Consider the following 21,671-nt stretch of genomic DNA (forward strand, 5'->3'; position numbering starts at 1 on the left):
AAGAATCACACCCATTGCAGATTATTTGATTCTTATAAGCCACTGATTCTTATAAGTGGAGTATAGGTTAGTATAGGATGATTTTTGTCCCAGTGGTTTTGATCACTGTATGCAGTTGATTCTTACATCAGTGATTCTTATAAATAGAGTGCACTGGAATTCTACATTCAAGCAGAGGGTACACTTAAAGTTTATTTTGATTTTAGAAAGAGTAAAGGTTTCAAAGGTATTCCCTTTACTCAAGGTGAGGGATACTACTAGACTTGGTAAAATCTCTAGAATGAGAATGTACTTTAATTGGGTCCATTATCTACTTCCATCATATGTGTGTGTGTGTTGTATGCGTACACAGAAATACATTACTTTTTATTACGATTAAACATATAGATCAATGTAAAAAGACATTCCACTACAATTTCAGCATTTCAAAATACTGTACTGGGGGTTTTGAGGTAGCACTTCAGGTTCATTTTACTCCATGTACTACGTTCTCTAGGTAGTTCTGAAGCTGTTAAAACAGCATAAGCTATTAAAAAAAATAGAGTGAATGCACTTTGCCTCCATTAAGGTTTCTGTGGGAGCCATTGTTTCTATTTTGTGCATTTAGGTCAGCATTTTCACAAGTGACACTGGATGCCCAACTTGAGATGCCTTAAAGGTGTCCCATTTTCAGAAAAAGCTGAGCACAAACCTTCTGAAAAATCAGGACCAGGAAGGCATCACAGTTTTGGACCAAAAATTGAGACACCACAAAATCACTGGTCACTTTTGAAACCCTCGGTCTTAAATAATGAAAATTATGTTTTAACATGTTTTGTATTGAACTGTAGCATACAGTGGGTAGTCAAACCATGGCCTCAGAGTTAACTTTTGTTGTAGTTCATTGGATGGAAACAGGACATTTCACTACATCTCCCACTCTATCTAGCTTCCATAAGGCACCAAAGACATTGATTGGTAAAGGATGCTGAAATCACCTCATGTCAGAGAAAATGCAGCAATAAATACCAATTCAGTATTTCCTCTGGCTCTATTAAACGGCATTTGCCTCAGAGTTATTTCAGCACAGCTCACCAGCACATTAGAACAGAGACAGGAGGAGGAGGAGGAGCAAGCAACACACAACTAAGAGCTGGGTGTGAAGGGAGGAGGGCAAGTGAAAAACAACTCAAAATGAAAAAACTAAATGTAAAACTGCCCGCTAGTAGCTGTTGAAGTAGAGAAGCTATGGGGTTGAGGGAGGAAGAGATGGGAAGGAAAGGATAAGCCATGTAATAACATGAAAAATAAGGAAACTGATGAATAAAAAATTATCCATCCATTTTTCACAACCTATTATACCTGTTAGATGTTTATGTCATCACCAGACCTATTATTTCCTCAGACTACTGAGTTATTTTATTCTGCATGAATCTGTTGAATATATAAATCTGTAGAGCTCTAATACGTGTGAAATACCCTCTGCCATCAAGTATAGCAAATGCCAATAAGCACTCCAATCAAATAATTAAAGTAATGGAACATTACTTAGAGCTTGTGTTACAATTCTGTCCTTTCACTTCCCTTATTTATGTGGTTTTCACCATAACACAAGTTTATATAAAAATAAGCACATCAAAGAGAGACAGATGAAGACATTAATTCTTTAATTATGCACTGAATATTTAATATGCCTGATGACGGAATACAATTGTAGATAAGATTTGGAACCAAATTCTGCTTGCATTACTTGAGTAGCCTTATTTACTTCAAAGAGACTACCTGCATGAATAAAGCAAGACCAAATTTGATCAGCTGTTACTCCTAGTTTCTTTTAAAAACACATTTAAAAGTTAAATATTCCAAAACAAAATTAGTAAGTTTCTATGGGTCAGATTCTTACACCCTGACTTTAGGAACAGTGCCAGTGAAATCAGCAGGTTACTTGTTGAGTAAGATACTATATAATGCAAATAAGGATGTCAGAATCTGGCCCTAAGTAGCTTGGCAAAACACACACTTATAACAGTGTACTTTAAGAATACAATTATTATAGTTACCAGCTGCAATTCTTGCTGCTTTTGCGTAGTTTCCATTTTCAATGCATGATATCAACTCACTTCGGTCTTCCAAGGTATGTCTTCGTATAAGCGCTGGTTTGCCTTTACCACACTTTGGCAAGCTAAAACTGCAGAGATATAAATATTAAATGTTACTGGAAAACTATAATGCTCACTCCCCTCCATCAAAATGTTTCGAATTTAAGATATAGTACTCATATGTCACTACAGTTACCTAAAGGTGAGTAGTAAATTCTACTGCATTTCACAGAATGACCACACCCACCTTAAGTGGGGATGGTAAGTTCCCAGCAATGGGTTGGCTGGGGGACCTGGATGGAAGGAGGCTGGCAGAAGCCTTCGGGGTACATATTGAGTGATCATGGAGTTACCTGTACTGTATGCTTTTATCTGCCGGGTAGTCCTCAACATCTAATAATAAAGTTGCAGCCTGATTAAAACCACATCAAGTGTTTTCTTTCAGTATAGGCAGACAACACGTACAAATTGATTGATTCAACTTGTATTGATAAACGAAAGAAAATTTAACTAGATAATAAGAATTCCTTCTCCTTCATGCTCCCAGAAAGTGATGTTCAGAAACATCAGAACTATAGATGTTTTCCCATGGATAAATTTTGCACACTCCTGCATTTTTACTTTAAAGATTTTAGCAATTTGACCAGAAATTATTTTGAACTGCATTCACAATGTATCACTCATCCTCAAGGAATGCAATATGAAATTTCCTTATGCTATGCAAATCAAATTTTGGGGCATGAACATGTTAAAGCTATCCTCTTAAGCAGTCCAACATTGATGGCGAATTTAAGAGTACACAGCAGAAAAATGGTTACTTATTAAAGCAATTCTGGTTCTTCCAGATGACTGCCATAACAAGTCACATTCATGGGAGATATGCACCACTGGTGAGCAAGCTTGGAACTTTCAAGCAAGCTTTCAAGACTCAAATGAAGCCCCACGTTCACGCACCCTTGTCTTGCTCTGGGACATAAATGCACAAATGCGGGTGCAGCCCAATTGCCCTTTCATTTCATTTCTCTAGTTCAGGAACCACTAACAAAAGATTCCAAAAACGGAGGGAAAGTGAGAAATGAGAGTGGATGCATATGGACAACCATTTCAAGAAATGCAATTAAGAACTATGATCACTGCATGAATTACTCCCTGGTTCGATGGCCATGGAATTTGCTATGTAATTCACCCCCTGCTATAAAATTGGGCTTCAGAATTTACGCCTTCATTAATAGAAAAAAAAAAAAAAAGTTTCTAGCCCTAATGGTTGTGATGATAACCTACAAAACATGAACTTAGTGTAAACTGAGGCAGTGCTGGCTTTCTGATTTTGCAGAAAGCCTCAAATAATTATTTCAAAAGATGTGAACCTCAATGTTGTGTTAATTTTGAAACCTAAAAATGAGAATTTAAACTTTTTGTTTTTTTTTTAAACCAGACATGTTTGTGTTGTTGCTCCAGTTTAGGGCATACTTTTTAGTCTGCTGGTGCATGATTATAGTTCTTTATTTAAACTAAAAATTTTTTTTAAAAGGGCAAAAAAAAAAGTCACATTTTTACCTTGAATTACATAAAAGGCTGTTACTGGAGGATATGCTAGATTCGGATGCACAGCGGCGACGGGGTTCAACTTTTCTTCCTGGAGCATCATCTAACTCTCTCTCTTTACTTCCATCTCCAAAACCATTTGATAGGCCTATAATATAAACGAGAGGTATACATTACACAGAATTTTAAATTGCATTTTGTTTTTATACAAGTCTAAATACATGTTTTTATATAATTTTTGGTCCACATCTGTTAAGTGACTGTGATGTGATGTGAGTAAAAGAAAAAATGAAATGTTTCATTTTCAAAAATGAAAGATCAGGCAAAATTTGTGTAGTCCAGATGTTAAGAAACAGGAAGTTAATTTCAGGTAACAGGAAAAAGATGAAGATTATATTACAAGATGTGCACAATGGCACATCAAAAAATATTCCCCATATGTTATACTTCAGTAAGTACTGCATTGGATAGTTAATCTTGAGTGCATGGGTAGAACCAAGGAACAAAAAGTGTTTAAAAAACAAAAACAAAAAAACGTTTTGTAAGAGTCTGCAAATCAACAGAAAACTCTCTATAAAACTTTAATGTACTTAAAAACCTGTAAATTGCAAGACAAGAAGTACTGAAAATAGCCCTTCAATGCTCAAAGTAACCAGTAGCGGTGATTAATTAAGGGTCCTATCCAATGTCCACTGAGTCAATGGGAGTCTTTCCACTATAATCAGGTCCTGAAAACCTATTCAGAATAATATATTTCAACGAGAATCCAGACTTAAGACTATTAAGAGAATATTTCATCTACTTCCGTATCAAAATTAATAATGTAAATTCAGTTGTTGTCTGCTATCTTTTCACCATAGTTTGTTTCAGGGTTCTGATGAGGACAATGTAGTAGAAAACACATAGAATGCTCAAGCTACCAATCTGAGAATTTTATAACTGGGCCACCATAAATCTTGCATCTATTTGCTTATTCATCCAGTCTGTATTTCTTAAGACTCTTCATTTGTCTGTGTTTAAACAGCATTCTTTACTTAAATAAAGTGTGTATCTGTATAGGATCTTATGAGAAAAACATTTTTAAAAACTCTATATTTTAAACAGATGTGACTCAAAGCAGACTCAGGAAGAACTTCAACAGAAATGGAGCAAATTAAGCTAAAACAGAGGTCCCCAAACTGTGGGACGTGCCCACCTAGGGAAGTTCAGGGAGGCGCAGCTGGGGCCGAGACCAGCCCCCATAGGGGGCAGGAAGGGAGGATCCCGGCTGATGCTCCCCTCCCGCTCCCAGCCCCAGGCTGAGGCTCTGCTCCCGCCCCTAGCTGTGGCCCCAGCCTCGGCTCCCTTCCCCCTGTCTGTGGGCTCCCTTCCCAGAGCTGTGCCCCCGCTCCTGTGCCCAGCTCTGGGGGGGGTGGTGTCATGGACAGGGGTAAGGGTGGGGGGACGCATGTTCTAAAAAGTTTGGGGACCAGTGAGCTAAAGGAACCAGTGTCCAGCTAGCTGCTATGGGTCTTGAGATCCTCTAGAATTATCTAATTTTATTCTTAAGTAGGACTTCTGAGAACACACTTATTTTCTTGACATACAAGATGATGTACATTCAATTTTTTATTTAAATCACATGTGCAAAGTTGTGACATTTTGCACTTTTAAATCGAAACTGTAAAAAACAGCCATTCTACATGCTATAAAGGATATCAGAACCCTCATTTCATAGGCAGAAGTTCCTAAAGAAGTTTCTCAAGTCCTCTGTCTTATTTAAATTTTCTAATTTGCATTAGGAGATTCTTCTGTATTTTGGAAAAGTGCAACAAAATTGACAGGAAAATTATAAAAAGTAGTAAGTACAAAAAAACCCCTTATTACATACTGCACGGTAGTAAAGACAAAGGCTGATCACATGTAGAGTTAGTTGTAACTTTACCATATTCTAATTCATTTCACTACTAACTAGAAATGCCACTTTCCAAGCCTTCCCAAAGTCACTGACTAATCAGATCTTTTTGTATTAGCGCCCTATTTTATTTGATACTATCCAACTCTATCCTATGGTGTTTTCACACAGAAGCTCTTCTCAGCATAATTCTTGAAACCTTTATGTATCAAAGTATTTAGATTTGTGTAGAAAATGTAAAAAAAAAAAAAAAAAAAAAATGCACCAATTCAATGCTTTAAAAACAGACTGTTATAGCCTGCTACCTTTATATTTAAAAGATGAACAAATTAAAAATGACAAGAAGAGATTACTTTTTCATTTTTCACTTTTCTATCACTCTTCCCATTCAGAAACTTCTAGTGTCTTTTACAATTCTCCACTGGATCTGTCCAAGTCATTAAATATACATTTTTTAAATGTTCCTCAGTACAAAACTATGTACATGCTATAAGGAGGAGGAAGAGGAGAATAAAGTAATTATTTTATCAGTGTCATTAAGCCCTAATTTGTAAATATTAATCAACGCTTTATCATGCTCATTTTTATCATGTTTATTCTCAGCCAGTCAGTGCAGGTAGTTCCAGGAGATTAGCCTTAATGTTGCTAAAAATTCCTTCAAAGCAAAAGTGATTTAAGAGGATGCCTATATGAAATGTTTTAGACAAAGGATATGAAGCCTTACTGAGAATGACTAATAACAGGTTTCCGCAGGTTATCCTTTCATTGTAGGATATCTGTCAGCAGGTAGACAGACCTAGTCTTAAATAAAGTTTTGCCCATTTGTTTGTTTTGCATTGTGGCCACAAACCAGAAATATAAATTACACAATGATTAAGCTACTAAAGAAGTTAACAGATGTTGGCTCACAGATCCATCCTAGGGCTGTGGGGTCAGGATGTAAATCAGAGCTGTTTCCACAACTTAATTTATCAGATATAGGGCTGAGTTCCTAATGAACAGGAAAGCAAGAGGAAATCTGTATAAGCACCCTTGCAAGGTTACGGTAGCATAACATGCTACTGTATAATGTGGCTTAAATAAGTCCGGCCTACATGGTATCTGTGCCACCTGTAGTTGGAACTGTACATTTTCATCTGCAGGGCCTTCCTAGGATAAAGAATTTGAGTGGGTTTCATTGTTGTTTACTTCACCAGCACAATATTATTAACATTACATCTAGCAAACTTCCAACTGGGTCCAGGGCGGGTCTTTAGCAACAAAAAGAAAACAAACCCAACACACATCACAATCGTTACTTCATGATTTTATGATTTATAATTTATGATTTTACATCCTGAGTCTTCAATTCCTGGCAGAAAACGCCATAAAATAAGACTGGTCGCTAAAGTTTAATTAGAGCTGCATTATGAGACAGTTAGAATCCCCCCCGGACAAGATTAAAAATCTACTTGGGGCTTAGTAGTACAATATGATCTAAGAGAGTCAAATAAAGGGAAACTCTAGAAAGTGCAATAGCACTAATCAGGAAACATTTAGCTATTTCTCTTTATCTTTTTGTGAAAAATTCAAATTTAACCTATTTAATCTTCAGAAGCTGTTCACAGTAATCCCACTAAATGAATACCAAATCCTAAATGACAAACATCTACTTTTCAAAAGTTAAAAAAAGGCAGTTTAGAAAGAGACTCTCATTAAATCTTTGAAACTAAAATGGCAAGATTGTTCTGTTATCTAGTTGCAAATCTGTATTGTGACTTCATAACTGGATGATAAAATTTCATCCCCATAATTTTCTAAGTACTCCAAAGCATCTTTGACTTGTAAAAAAGAAATAAACATAGTAGTAATACCACATTTAAATTCTATTAACTGGAATTGCTTGGCTAGACACCCAATGAAGCTCCCTGTCCCATGAACAGGAGGAAATCCAGGGTATATCTATACTGCAATAAAAAAATCTGTGGCACTGAATCTCGGAACTCAGCTTCTTTGAAGGGCTCAGGTTATGAGGCTAAGAACTGCAGTGTAGACGTTCTGGCTCAGGCTGGAGCCTAGGCTCTGATATCCTGCGAGGGGATTGGGTCTCAGAGCCTGGGCTCCACCCTAAGCCCGAACATCTACACTGCAATTTTCACCTGACAGCCCAAGCCAGAATTAGCTAGCCTGGGCCAGCCGCAGGAGTGTTGTGGATCTCCCGCAAATATTAGGCAGTTACAAGATACAACAGGACAAGGCTCCCTCCATTAAAGCACGCAGGAATCTCCTCTCAAATCTATTTGCATCTTACAAGTTCAGTCCACTAAAGAAAAGGCTTTGGAAGAATCTTAGTTTTGCCCTCCTTTGCGCTTTACAAGTCTGTAGAAAGTCTATTAAATCAGCTGTGTATGCTGTGCACTCAATTTTCAGAAGCCCATAACTTGGTCACATTAAAACTAGTTTTCTATGCAACAGGGAGAAGTCACACCTTGGTGGCAGCTATTTCCATCCACTACTTCAACTTTCAACCCCCAGTTATATCAGCTATAGAACTATTCAAAGCAGTCTATACAATTTCTTTGCATTCTGACTTTCACAAAACAGAAAACAAAAACTGCCCCCCCCCCCAAACATTTTTAGGCAAAGACCTAGTGCAAAACTTTTCAGCCTGATAGGTGAAATTTTCAGAAAGTTTTAAACAAGTGCAAACTGTTAGCAATTTTAAGTGTAAGCGGTCACTACTGCTCCCACTCTTAATAAATAAGAGACCTTTCTAGAGACAGTACAATTTATAAGCAACATCAGTTTCCATGTGAATCACAGAGTAAACACCAATGACATGGGTACTTCAAAATACATTTTAAAAATTTACAAAACTATAGAACAGTTTTAAACTAGAAATAAATAAATGAATTCAAATTGAATCCACTAGTTACTTCTGGGTTTCTCCGACGTTGATCATTTAGGGAAGTAAATTTTCAGCTATTATAATTATGAATACTGCAATTAAAAATAGAACACTGGCTTCAAGCCAGGTAGAATCCTGTGTACATCTAAACATATTCAATGAAGCAGGAAGAGGTAAAATGCAGAGACGACAGAGCAGAGGCAGGGACAAGGAAAGGAAAAATACAAAAGTTTGGAGGGCAATATATATTAAGAGTATACAAAATACTACCAAAAACATACAAGGTTGTGCATTTAAGGCTGCAATCTCATTCTGAGGTTCTGTTGACACTGAAAGAACAAGCAACCAGCAGAATTCACGTAACCAATTTCCTTCCAATGCAAGTCAAGCCTTATTATGCACAGCTTGATGGATATGTAAGCATTAGTCCAGGATAAGGTGTGTTATACCTGGGTACATCTGTATGCCTCTTATAGTGCATCACTGTTTGTATAAAAATAGTTTCATACACTTTAGAAATGACTGGCTACCAAGTCCTGATCTGTGCACTTATACTGGAGAGTCAGAGCCTCTCTTAGCCAGATACTTCTTCTAATAAGTCATATTTTATAGAATTATATAAAATGTACCAAAAGTAGGTATGTGATTTTTTGGTATGCATTATTTCCAATCTCAAAGGAAGATTCGATTGGTGGGAGGGGAAGGTAGGAGGGCAAAGATGGAACATTCTTAACCTATCAGCCCTCAGAGAGCATGTTCTCTGAGTAAGGACTCTGGGGATTGGTAAAAAAAATACTGCGACCAATTTGTGTCACATATATTGTAACATGTACAACTTTATAAAACTTACGGAGATGGGGAAATATATTGAATGAAGAGCATAGGTTCATATATGTCAAAGACTTCCTCCAACAGTGTTCATGTTTTTTGTTTTTGTTTTAAGGATGGCTGGTGTCTCCAACATGATCCAAAATAATTACTTGAAATGTAATTGTCTTTCTGCGTTCCAAAATGATCATTTAATTGAATTCCATTCCGTGTTGAGGATAATAGAAAATAATTAGGCTCCAAAGAGATAAATACCCAGCATGATATTAGTTAATATGAGAACCTGGAAGACAGTGAAAAAGCCATTAAGTCTCACTGAAAGGAAACAAAGCTTTTAAATAAATAAGCTATCCTTGCAGCACAGTGTCCAGAGACAGTGAAAACTACACAAATGTTCCATGTACTAATACTTAACATAAGCTTCACAAGAGGCAAGACTAAAACAGAGGCTTCACTCGGATTCAGCTGCTCATTGTTGAAAAAGAAAATTACTTACATAAGAAATTGATAGCACAGAAAACAATCTTTGCAAGTGTGATACTCATCAAGAACATGGTTTTGATATTTTCTAAATTCCTTCCAATGAGAATAAGAAGACAGATGACCCTATTTTAAGAGGTTTTACACTGCCTATGCATATACCTATATACATAAAGGAATAGTCTAACCAAGTCTACAAATATCTGAATATCTCTAGTTACTGAAAACAATCGTGATAACTTTCAAACTGCATCAACAGCCTGGGAAGACATCCATAAAGTTCTCATCAAATTAGTCTCAGAGTGAGTTTCAGAAAATATATTTGCATCGGTAAATCTTGGAGTGCACTGCAGACAGCTAAAATACACCCCCCAAGTTCAGAGGACACTGGTGAATCTCAGAGCATGTCAGAGTCCAGAGAACCTCAAACAGAGGTGGCAGACAAATCAGAACAAGTTACTGTAATCTTGAAGAGGGTACCCAAGAGCTGGGATGAAGAAACAATGCTTAAGAAATGAATTTTCAATTTTTGCCCATAATTTTGACAACGGTTCAAAGAAAGCAGAGAAAGCTCAGAATGAGCCCATGATGTAGGGATATTGGTAGCCTACATACTGTACAACAGAATCCTTTCAGTTTCTAAATGGGAAATTTAGTCAATACACTCAACAAACAGCAACTTGAATGATCATAAAAGTGCTTATTTTAGGTATATTTCTTAGAAAGAATGCTTAAAAATTCATCCTATATCCAATTATATCTTCAGTAACTCTGAAATTGTAAGACAAGTCCCTAGCTCACCAGGATTGTTCTGTAAAAACAATATGTTTTGAGCTGCACACTTCTAGATGAAAACTAATCAACTGCTCAGATTGCATCTTCCAAAGGACAGGATTATGCTCAGACAACAAACAAAATTAAAATGAATATATATATAGAGAGAGAGAGTTAGGAGACAACACCTATGGAAAACTTTCAAAAACATTCCAGAAAAAAAGTGGTGGAAGAGAAACAGAAAATGTAGAATATGCAAGCAGAAGGGTCTTAAATACAGAATGTTTTAAAAGGGTTTTCCAGGAGGCTGCGCCAACAGGAAAGTAAGTACTTGTGATGTCAGGGACATACAGTATAAACCATGAAAAGCACACACAACTCAGAGGAGTTTAAAAACTTTATAATTTGAGTTCATTTAAATCAGCTCAAGTTTGCATGGCCTATGACAGGCAACAATAAATACAAATGTAACTTATCTATCTATATAGATTGCAGGCTTTTACTTTGTATTTTACATTGAGATGTGCCTCAGATAAAATAAAAGACTCACCTAAGGGGCTGTTAATATTTAGGATAATCTATGCCAGGATGCAGTGAAAGTAAACAGTGTAAGAAGATTTAACACCAGAATGGAGGCCCGTATCTCTGAATTATGATAAAATACAAATATTAAGTACGGGTTTCTGCAAAAAGAACTGGAAAAAAACTAAGTTGTACCCTTGGTAATTTCCATTCTAAATTTTCCACATTTTTATAAAAACAACATGTAAACTGTGTATTTATACATACCTGTATGTTTTTGCAGACTAGAACCAACATAATCTATTCCCATTTTGATGCACTGATGCAGAATAGTCACATTTTAATGGGAGCCGTTAGCTGGAAAAATAGGACTTACCTGTTAATATCTTCTTATATCAAGTGCCCAGAATTCTTCATTAGATTAGATGAGCCTAGCAGTCTCAGAGCTGTCCGACAGGACCTACTTTGCCCACATCCTCAATTTCCCCTTATGAATGGTTCTTCTGGAATTGTCGTTTTAATTAATTTAAAAACATAACATTTCCAACTAGAACTCCAATATCTGTTTTCCACAAAGGAAAATAGAAGTTCATCATAAAAGGGAAAGTCTGATTGCTGGACATGGTACCTAGAGGAAAACTAACTAACAGGCAAGTAAAATTTTACTCCCTTAAGAAGACATGCCCAGCAATTCTGTATTACTGATAAATAACTAAGAAAATCCAAGTTTCTGGGAGGAAAAAAAATTATATAATATATAAAAACTATATACATTTTTAAAGCTTTTAATTTCTGCATCGTGGAGAACCTCACACTTTAAGATAGTCACAATATGACAGCAAATCCAACGTTCAGTGTATGGCAAAGGTGGGAATGGTAATCCAGATAGCTGCAGTTTAGATTTCTTCAGATTAAAAGGTTGGAGTGGTTTAGTAAACTCCAGTTCCTTAAAATAGCTAGTTGTGTCTCGTATGGCTTGCAGATGAACCTAAAGTGTGCAACCAGCATAGTTTCTTCTTCAGGTAGCAATCTGAGCAAAAATTGAAGAGGACATTTCTCTGCAACTTTTGAAAGTGTACATATTTGAAACAGTTCATACAGCAATCTTGTCTTAGTGAAAAGCACAGTACTGATTTTCTGTGAATAGTAACCCCAGATCCAATATTTTGCTAAAGATGACTGCAACTTGGAAAAAAAATAAAAAAAAAAGTCCCATAGAAAATACTCCAAGAAATTTTAAAGTTCACACAGTTAGTTAGTCACTGCGTGACAGGTTTTCAAATGAAACATTCCTTGATTGCCCAGGAATTAATCAGCACCTAGTACATGAACGAATGGATAACTTTGTGTTAAAAATCAGACTGAACCACAATGCTCAATGTTATCACTTGTACTTCTAATGAATTGACACTCAGACCTAATTAGAAGCTTTCCTACAAGAGCTGAAGAATCTGCAGGATGTTAATCTCCCTGGGCCCAAAATCCTTTTCTTTGCACAAGTACATGTATTTTATCCAATTTGGGGCATAGGCCCTTTCTTCATAACAGCAGGATGTTAACTCCTGCCTCTGTATTCTCTTTGAGGTTTATCCTTCCTAAAGCTAGTATGATGGGAAGCTGTGCCTGATTGGCAGCTATACTGGTTCCAGCACTGAAAATTCCCCCAATTTGAGACAGCACAACCTGCAAGACCAGTTTGGGACTACCGGACTGATCCATGACATTCTATTTTGTTCTCTGATAAAAGATCATTTTAAAATGAATGCTTCTGTCTGCAAATATTTTTCCTACTATTGTTACATGTAATATCTGAAGTGCCTATCACTGATCAATACATTTTTCCAACACATTTACTTTGTGCATTTGACAGCATCTTGTGTACTGTTTCCTCTGTGTAGTTAGTTTTGTCTTTTGTTCATTAAGATATTTCTCACAGTTACATAGGAGAGAAGAACCATTTTTTAATAAAACAAACATGACTGTGTCTGGGGGGTTCATGGGCAGGTGTACTACCTGAAACTACTTTCAACTTATATTTTGAAAATAGATTTTAAGTTGATGGTGTCCTTTTAACACACTGTTTGAGAGCAGAATCAATGGCAAGACAAAGAAGAACGGATCTGTGACAACTATTTTTGTTTCTCCTGGGTCTCAGTTCCCTTATCTATTCTTTTAGCTGTGGTCATGGGAGGTCTAAATTTTGGGGTAACCCATCTGTTCCAACTAAAAGGTTTCTTGATATAAATGCCATTTGTCCAATATGCAGCAAGTAAGCCAGTCTGCCTATGCTTCTGTTTAATATGCACTGCTTAAACTGAGACTACATATACCTCTGCCCACTGGAATGAAGTAGATGCAGATGCTTCCTGTAAGTTTTAAATAGAAGATGGTGACTGCTTAATGACAGCTTTGTAGTTGGCTCTGGAAAGCATGTGTGCTCCGCCTTATGTTCAAGAAAGTTTATGCTCTGTATTACTTTCTGCAGAATCCATGACTCCTGCCTGGATGTTCAGTATCTTCACTCTGTCCCACATTTAAGGCTGTGATAATTTCCTTTGGATAATACAAAAGCAAACAACACACTGTAGTTCATTTACCAAAGCTTAGAATTTTTTACCATCCTTTACATACTGTCCTTCTAAAACAAAGAGTGTTACCCTGCAATTGTCTTTGATATGGCCACACATATAACCTTGTGCAAGGCACCACTTAAGCCTGCTGAGACGACTGAATGCAGAAACTGCAAGAAGGATGTGGCTTACATTTTCTTATTTTAACTCACATTATGAACCTTTTACGTGAACGTGGTATTGGACAGAACTGCTCAGCCTAAAAGCACACCCAGAATCACCATGAAGTGAGTAATTCTCTCAGATGGGAGAAGGATGACTTTCTGCTGGTTTATCACTGGCCTGGGGATTTCTCTCTCTTTGAGAAGTATGACTCCTTGCAACAGCCTTCCCGTGTGATCCAGCTGTGATGAGAATGTGACACAAAATACAGGTATACATGGAATTGCTTTGACATCAGGGAGACGACTACAACATACAATAATTTGTAAAGAGCCTGTGGGCTAATAAGTTGAAGGGAAGAGGGCTGTATATTGATATCCTCTATATTGCAAGTCTAGGTAATTCCAGTGTTTACCATCACATACACATTCAACAGATGTCTCACAAACAAATCCACTGGTAATGTTGGTGGGGAAATGGAGAACCCCATGAAGTGCACTTTCATAAACTAATATTTTCATCTCTATCTAAACATGATTTTGGGTGCTGACCTTTCAGCATCGGATTTGAGCTCCAGTAACTTTTCCAGAGGCACAGAGAATCAATACTGGCACCAAAAACCAGAACCCAGGTCTCCAAATCTTATTTAGGTATTTTTAAAATGTCAACAAGTGCCCAAGATCCTCTGATCCATCTGGGAAACAAAACAAAAAGGCCCTGAAAAGTGCGTTTTTCTGTATTGGCATTTGTGGAAGAATGATTTAAGTCCTGCTTGGCTACAGTTTCCCTTGTTCCTATTCCACAATTTTCACAAGCTGTATGAGAAATCTTGTCTGGTGTTTCTGATTGTAAGATTGAAATTAATCCTTGTCCAAGGAGATGCTTGTGTAGTAACCTGGAAGTTTGGAGGATATGCTTTTCCTTTTCATCAACACGTTCTACAACAGACTTGAATGCTTCCTTCCCAGTAAGAGGATGAAAATCTTTTTGGACACATAACAAGTCTCTATGGGGGAATGCAACATAAGGAAGGCTAATAGCTTGACAAAATCAGGGAGACGGACAGGTCAAAGAGAGCCCATGAAAATGACAGCTCTCAATCCCTCTCTCCAAAATCTCTCAAAAAAACAGTAAAGTTCCTTTCTTCCCCTTCTTTTCTAGAGCCCTAAAATAAAAGTCAAGCTAGTCCAAAAGATGTCCGGAGGGCTCATCTAGCCACTCTCTTGTTCTTTAGAGGAGTGTGTTGAAGTAGCTATATCACCTAATAAGGACATACAAAGATATATCAATCTTAGAACTACAATTTGTGAGGATGGATGTGCTGCGGCAGGATAATGGCTGCCACTCTTCTTTTTGCCACAATGAGCTGCTTCTAGCAAGAAAGGAAGCCAAAAATGTTCAAAATTTATTCCAAATAGGGATTAATAATCACCACTTATGAAAAAGCAGTAAACGAATAAAATGTTGAAATGATGACAAAGCAAAAAAGAGAGCCCTATAGATTGCCTGATCCACAACTTCTGATGCAGTATGAAAGCAGATGTCTAGACCCTGTATATAATAGGAACATTTTCCAAAAGTGAATCATGTTTGCTAACAATGATTCAGACCGACCAATTATTGCCACAGACAATTTGCCACCAGAGTTTAATCGTGTTGATCATATCTGCTTTGAGCATGGTTAAAAACTACTAAAAACCCCAGCAGCATCTGGCAACATGTCTATGCTGGGGCTCCCAATGTTGCTAACACTGGTACTAAGAAAATGTGTCTAGAGTTCACAGAGTTAGTTATGGCTTTGCAAGAGAACACACACTTCAATGAATTCTAGTTATTAAAATAAAACAAGTATTAAAAAATTATACCGATCTTCTGTATAAAATTTGCAAGAAAAAAACCGTACCATGAACAGAAAAATAGAAACTAGCGTATATCTGTCCATTTTACATTTACTTCAGTTTGTACTGATACCCAACTATTATACACCACACATCAAAAATGCATATATTTTAAGAATGTATTTGATCTCTGAGGTATGGGGTAATGTACAAAACACCTTTTGTGCTCCCAAAATTTAAATGGACATCTGAAGCAAGCCATGTACAATATAAAAACTGCATTTTATCAAATATGGAAATTTATCCTCTCAGCATATACAGATAAAGCCCATGGGTTGACTTACCGAGTTTCAGTTAAATATTTCTAACACTTTATGATTAAAAGAAACAAACAAACAAACAAACATTTTTGTTGGTGTATGCAATTGATAGTCCTTTTTGGTTATTCTAACCGCCCTTCTCAAAGCCAATTTCAAATATTCTTCACTTTTTCAAAAATACTTATCTTACAAATAACTAGAGTTTTAAAGTTATATTTTTCTGTTTTGGAATAACACTATATTCTTCTCTTTATTTCAATGTATTACTAATAAAAAGAAGCAGCACTTATCAAGGGCTCGATACCACTGATGTAACTAAAAGTACACTGACAGAAGTTTCCCTATTAATAAAAATAAAACAGCCTATTACAGAAAATAAAATCTAAACTCTACTCTGCCTACTCCCATAAACATCATATTGCCATCACTGATCCATCTCCCCAAAAGCCTGTGTAAAGAAAAAGGCCTTGCAGTGTACCCTGAAGATCAACTGATATGAGTTATTTTGGATCATACTGGGAAGTGAGTTCTAAAGCTGTGGCCCCCTCACAGACAGCATACTATTAGCACTGCCACACTCATACCAACAAGGCTCTAATTCAAGCACTAAAGATGATTGCAGCTGTGGTAGCATGGGAACTAAATTATTTTACTGCTTATTTATCAGAAAACTAACTCTCATCTGCAGTGTGTAATAGTGAGGTAGACAGGTTAAGGATGACCGGGAGAAGATTTATTTAAAAAACAAAAAACAAAAAAACCCTCAGCCATATTCTTTTTGTTTATATTATTGTAAATGAAGAGTGACACTTTAAAAATATTTTTTTTCTTGTTTTTATATATTAGAAATAAGAATGGAAACTTTGGTCTTCCCTCATTATGCTGGAGAACTCCTTAGGGGTCTCAAGAGATGTTTATTGTAAGCTATCTCACCTGAAAGAATGGGGATTTTGCATCCTTAATATTCATTCTCTGAAATGTTCATCAGGTATAAAATATATAAGTGGGTTTTTTATTTGTTAACAAACTGATTAAAAATCCCTTCCTTTTTGCTCAGCTTTCAGTTCCATATGATTTCACTTATCTTTCATTATCATCAAGTCCTTCAGGTTAGGAAAGGCCATGAATTTGTAATATTAACCCCCCGCCCCGCCAAATCCTTCTCCCACTTTCATGTTAAAAAAAATCATGGCCTTTTTACATTAAGGTAATAAATATTTCTTTTAAAAACGAGAAGCACACTTATTTATTTATTGCAGTTCACCGCTCAGTAATATGCTCAATGCCATGAGGGAAAAAGAAAGTGTTTGTTTCAGGCCTGGGATTAGTCCTGGCCTTCAGCTGTGTGCTTGCATTTGGTTGTAATAATTTTAGAAAGTTCACATTATTCCTCAGTGAAACCATAAAAGATACCTACAGTAAGTGTTGAATAAAGTCTTTGTATCATATCACCACGTATTCTGTAGTCCACATATATTACAGGGTAAACATTTTACAAATATTTTAGATATTTTGTGAAATGTATTTGGATTATTTCTTGTATCCCTCCACCTTCAAACCAATGCCTAGTTACTACACAGATGATGGGAGGGAAAAATATAAATAATGAATTTAAAAACGTCTCCAAAAATGACCTAGATAACTTTTCTACACATAAAAATGTCATTGCTTAAAAGGTATCTTGAGTCATTAGAAGCAAATGAGAAGTCTCCCTTCACATTGTTATAAAACTAAATTTCTATCCCTGCAGGGTAAAAAAAAATAGGGAAATATAACCTGTTACTGCTTTAGGATTGAATAATACCCCTCCCTCCATCTCAGATTTTATTTTGTGATTTTACTTTGTTATGGGTAAAGCGGGAAAATACAAGGAAACTGATGGAATCTGTTTTTTCTTTTCTTTTCTTTTTTAAATAAAGCGGTAGCTGATCCAAAGTTTGGAATATTAGAATTAAGTTTTAGGGAGAAGAATTCACACACAGAGCAAATATAAGGTAATTAGAGGTGCGTGATACATGACTCCACAATTTACCTCACAGATATCTCCACCTGTGATTTTATAATTAAGCTGTAAATCTTTCACTGGTCCAGAGACAATATAATCTTTCAAGGACAGAAATTCACATTTCAAGATGGGGAATGGAGGAGAAAAACATTTGAGCAGTTTGTTCATAAAAAATGGCAGTTCAGAAGCTATTCAGAAGTTTTTATGTTAGTAGTAGTCCTGGTGGAGATGGATTAAGGGGCAGAATACAAGTGAGAGGACCACTGATACCAGGTAAATACAAATATATCATCCCCACGTGTGTGTGAGGTGTATACAAAGATTTCCTGAATATAATTTATATATTTGACACACCCCACATGTGGAGGAATTTATTTCCACCACCCCATATTATTTACACTCACACACACACACACATATATACATATACAGGCCTGATCCTGCAAATATGCAAATAAGTAACCTTACGCATATGGGTAGTGCCACTCAATTTGTAGTATTGGATCCTATATTAAAAAACACACACATGCCCCCTCTTAAAAATCGAACTTTTAAGCAAACAAATATATTCTATAATTATTCTTTAGTTAACACAAGCCAAACACAACTGTGATTTTGGTTATCACTGGTACTTTATACATTTGAAGTAGGCACTGAAAAGTATGAAATTGCAGATAAGTATAACAATTTGTGAATTTAAAGTGAAATATTTATAACAGGTCTTGACAGGGCCGGCCCATAACATTTTGGCAAAAGAGGCAGGGAGCTCAAATGACGCCCCCTGACCCCTCGCTTGGGCCAAAACAATTCTGCCATCTTCCTGTTCTACTCCTCTCATGGTACTGCTCTGCTACCTATCCCAAGAAAGGAGACCTAACAACTTAAAATGCCTTGTTCAAAAATTTTAAGTAACACTTAACTTTCAAACGCCTGAACAGCAAATGTAACTTTTCTTGTCTGCATAGTAAACAATGGCATTTTTATCTGAATAATCAGTGGTGCTTTCCATGCCTTCCTGGTTACAAAAATTTGAACTGCTTCCTGAAGGTCTACAGTCTGGGCCAGCTCATGCTCTAGTGAGATGGTTGCAAGGCCAATCAGCCTCTCCTGTGTCATTGTGGAGCGTAGATGTGTTTTTATTAACTTCAACTTGGAGAAGCTGCGCTCTCCACTGGCAACTGTTACAGGAAGTGTTAGAAGTATGCACAAAGTAACAAAAGCATTTGGAAAGAGGGTGGTCATCTTATTTGTGCACATATATTCCAGAACAGCCTTCGGAGTTGATCCTGCTGAAATCTTGAAAGGGCTTTCAGTTCATCACCTAAATCACTCACATCAATATCGCGCATATCATCATGTGTCAACACTGTCTGTAGTGCACTGCATTGCTGGTGTAGGTCTTCTTCACGTATAGTGAGGAGTTCTGGAATACCATACAACATCCAAAATATACTGCTGTGTTCCTTGAGCTACATGAAACGTTCTTCAACTGACTGTATTGCACAATCTAGCACCTGGTTAAAGAATTCAACTTTGAATTGTTGTTTGGGGTCTCTTATGGGATTATCCCGTGCCTCGTAATCAAAATGTCTTCTTCTTCGGTGACTCTTGTATTCCTGAATGGGTGGGAAAATACGTTCAGTGTGAAGTTCCTCTGCCAACTTCTGTGCACTCTTCAGAACATTTTGAAATCCCTCATCTGACCGGTAAGACTGTAGGTATGACTTTGCTTTGTCCAGTTGTTCCATTGCTCCAGATATATCAAGGTCAACACCTTGGAGTCTCTTGCTTACAACATTTATTTCAAACAGTATGTCATGCCACAACACTAAGCCACACAGAAATTTGAAGTTATGTATGTTTCTGGTGATTCAATTTCCCTCTGCCACTGTTCTCCCAAGAATAGTTCCTGTCATAGCATTATCCTCCATAATGGCAACTATGGCATCATCTATCTTCCCAATTTGGTGTTCGATAGACTTTATCGCCTCCACTCGACTTTTCGTGTGGCACTCAGTGGTTTCAGTGTCAGAGAGGATTTTCCCAGATGTTGCTTCAAAATTTGCCATCAATGAGTTGATGCAGAGAAAAATACATAGATGCTTAGAATTACATAAAAAAATTCAGCAGTCTCACTAGAAGCTGATGCTGCATCACTGACCACCAAGATCAATGAATGCAAACTGCATGGGACAAAAAAAGCTCGAGGGTTTAACTCTCGGATCCGTGTCTGCACTCCTCTGTTCTTTCCTCTCACGTTGGCACCATTATTGTAGCCCTGACCTCTCATGTCAGCTATCGCAATTCCCGTATCTTCCGGCTTTTTAAGAAGCACATGTGTCATACCAGCTCCTGTAGTATCATCAATGTCAATAAATTCTAGAAAATGCTCTCTGACAGTCACCATTGCAGGGACATTTTCACTAGGTTCTGTTGTTGTTACAAAATGCACCATTAAAGTCATTTGTTCCATATGGCTGATGTCAGGTATGCAGTCCAGAATAACAGAGTAATATCTTGCTGACTTCAGATCTGCCACAATCTTCTGTTTGACTTTTGTTGCCAGTAAATGTATGATCTCATTTTGAATTGTTTTTCCAAGGTAGTGATGTGTGTACATTTCTTGGGTGGTGACTCTTCTTAGATGCTCCTGGAGTACAGCATCAAACTCAGCCATCAGCTCCACAATTTTAAGGAAGTTTCCATTGTTTGGCACATACAGCTAATCTGAAGTGCCACACAGTGCTAGGTTTTGGGTAGCAAGCATTCTCACAATGGCAATGAGCCTTTGCAGAACATTTTGCCAGTAAAGAGACTCTGATGCAATCTTCTCTTGATGCTGATCATCTATGGTGGCCTTTAACCTTAGTCTTATCTCAAGCTCTTTCCACCTATGGAATGCTCTCTGGTGATTTGCTGCCTTCTCATGGCATGCCAGATTTCTAGCAAGATTTTTCCAGTCCTTTGTTCCTGTAGAACCCAATGTGGCTGGAACATTAGACTGGAAGAGTTTGCAACAAAAACAGTATGCAGCATTCTGGACTAACTGGAAGATCAGGCATCTCCTCACCACTCACATCCTCACTGGGGCCGGAAGGCTCACCGTGAACATTTGTGTCTATGTATCTCAGGAGAGCTCCTTCCTGCTTAGATAGAAAAGCTTCCTTTGCTTTCTTTCTTTTTCTGAATGCTGCCCCAGAGTGGCGTTTTCTTCTTTCACTCATGACTGCTGTTCTGTGCCAGCTATAGTGGCTCTCAACACGCAATTGAAGGGGACAAATAAGCAGGTTGGTAGCAGGGCCTGAGTGAGGGAAGATATCAGAGTCTTAAGGGCCTAACTGGCTCCTACTACTTCAGTTGACTGCCTGTTCTCCTCAAGTGGGTTCAGGGAAGCAGCAGGAAACAGGAAGCTCCCTGAGAAACTGGTGTTAATCAGTCCAGGCTCCTGGGGGTGCTAGAGAGGTACATAAGAGGCTCCTCCTCCTCCTCTCTCCCCCTGCAGCTCCTGCTGCTTTCTGTTATTCCTTCTCACCTTTTCTCTTGCCTGCCTAGGTCTCTTGTGCCCTCCTTCCTCCAGCACAGCACTCCACCATCTCTGTGGATCTAGAGCAGAGAGAATACATATGCACCAGCAGCAGACACAATTTTCTACACTCTGGGTCCTAGAGACCCCTCACAATCTGGCACCTGAGGCGGCCACCTTAGTCCACCTCATGGTAAGGCCAGCCCTGGGTCTTGAAAATGCAGTTATTTGGGATCAAGATGTGA

The 21,671-nt window shown here is 37.4% G+C and overlaps 1 protein-coding gene across 5 annotated transcripts in view; it reads right to left on the reverse strand.

Moving 5' to 3' along the window:
• The window catches only part of BRD1 (bromodomain containing 1), a 109,916-nt gene that overhangs the window by 15,016 nt on the left and 73,229 nt on the right, over positions 1-21,671 (reverse strand). For 4 of the 5 annotated variants that reach the window (XM_026648698.2, XM_026648696.2, XM_026648700.2 and 1 more), the window contains 2 exons: positions 3,636-3,771; positions 2,040-2,167 (listed from right to left, as the gene is read on the reverse strand). In XM_026648698.2, coding sequence (XP_026504483.1) covers positions 2,040-2,167; positions 3,636-3,771 — 264 coding nt within the window. Of the gene's footprint in view, positions 1-2,039; positions 2,168-3,635; positions 3,772-9,304; positions 9,516-21,671 lie in introns of those variants that run through there. The other variant, XM_026648699.1, reaches the window with a different exon arrangement.

This window comes from Terrapene carolina, unplaced genomic scaffold (genome assembly GCF_002925995.2).
Source record: "Terrapene carolina triunguis isolate 2854851 unplaced genomic scaffold, T_m_triunguis-2.0 Scaffold68, whole genome shotgun sequence".
In the NCBI taxonomy this organism is placed as follows: Eukaryota; Metazoa; Chordata; order Testudines; family Emydidae; genus Terrapene; species Terrapene triunguis.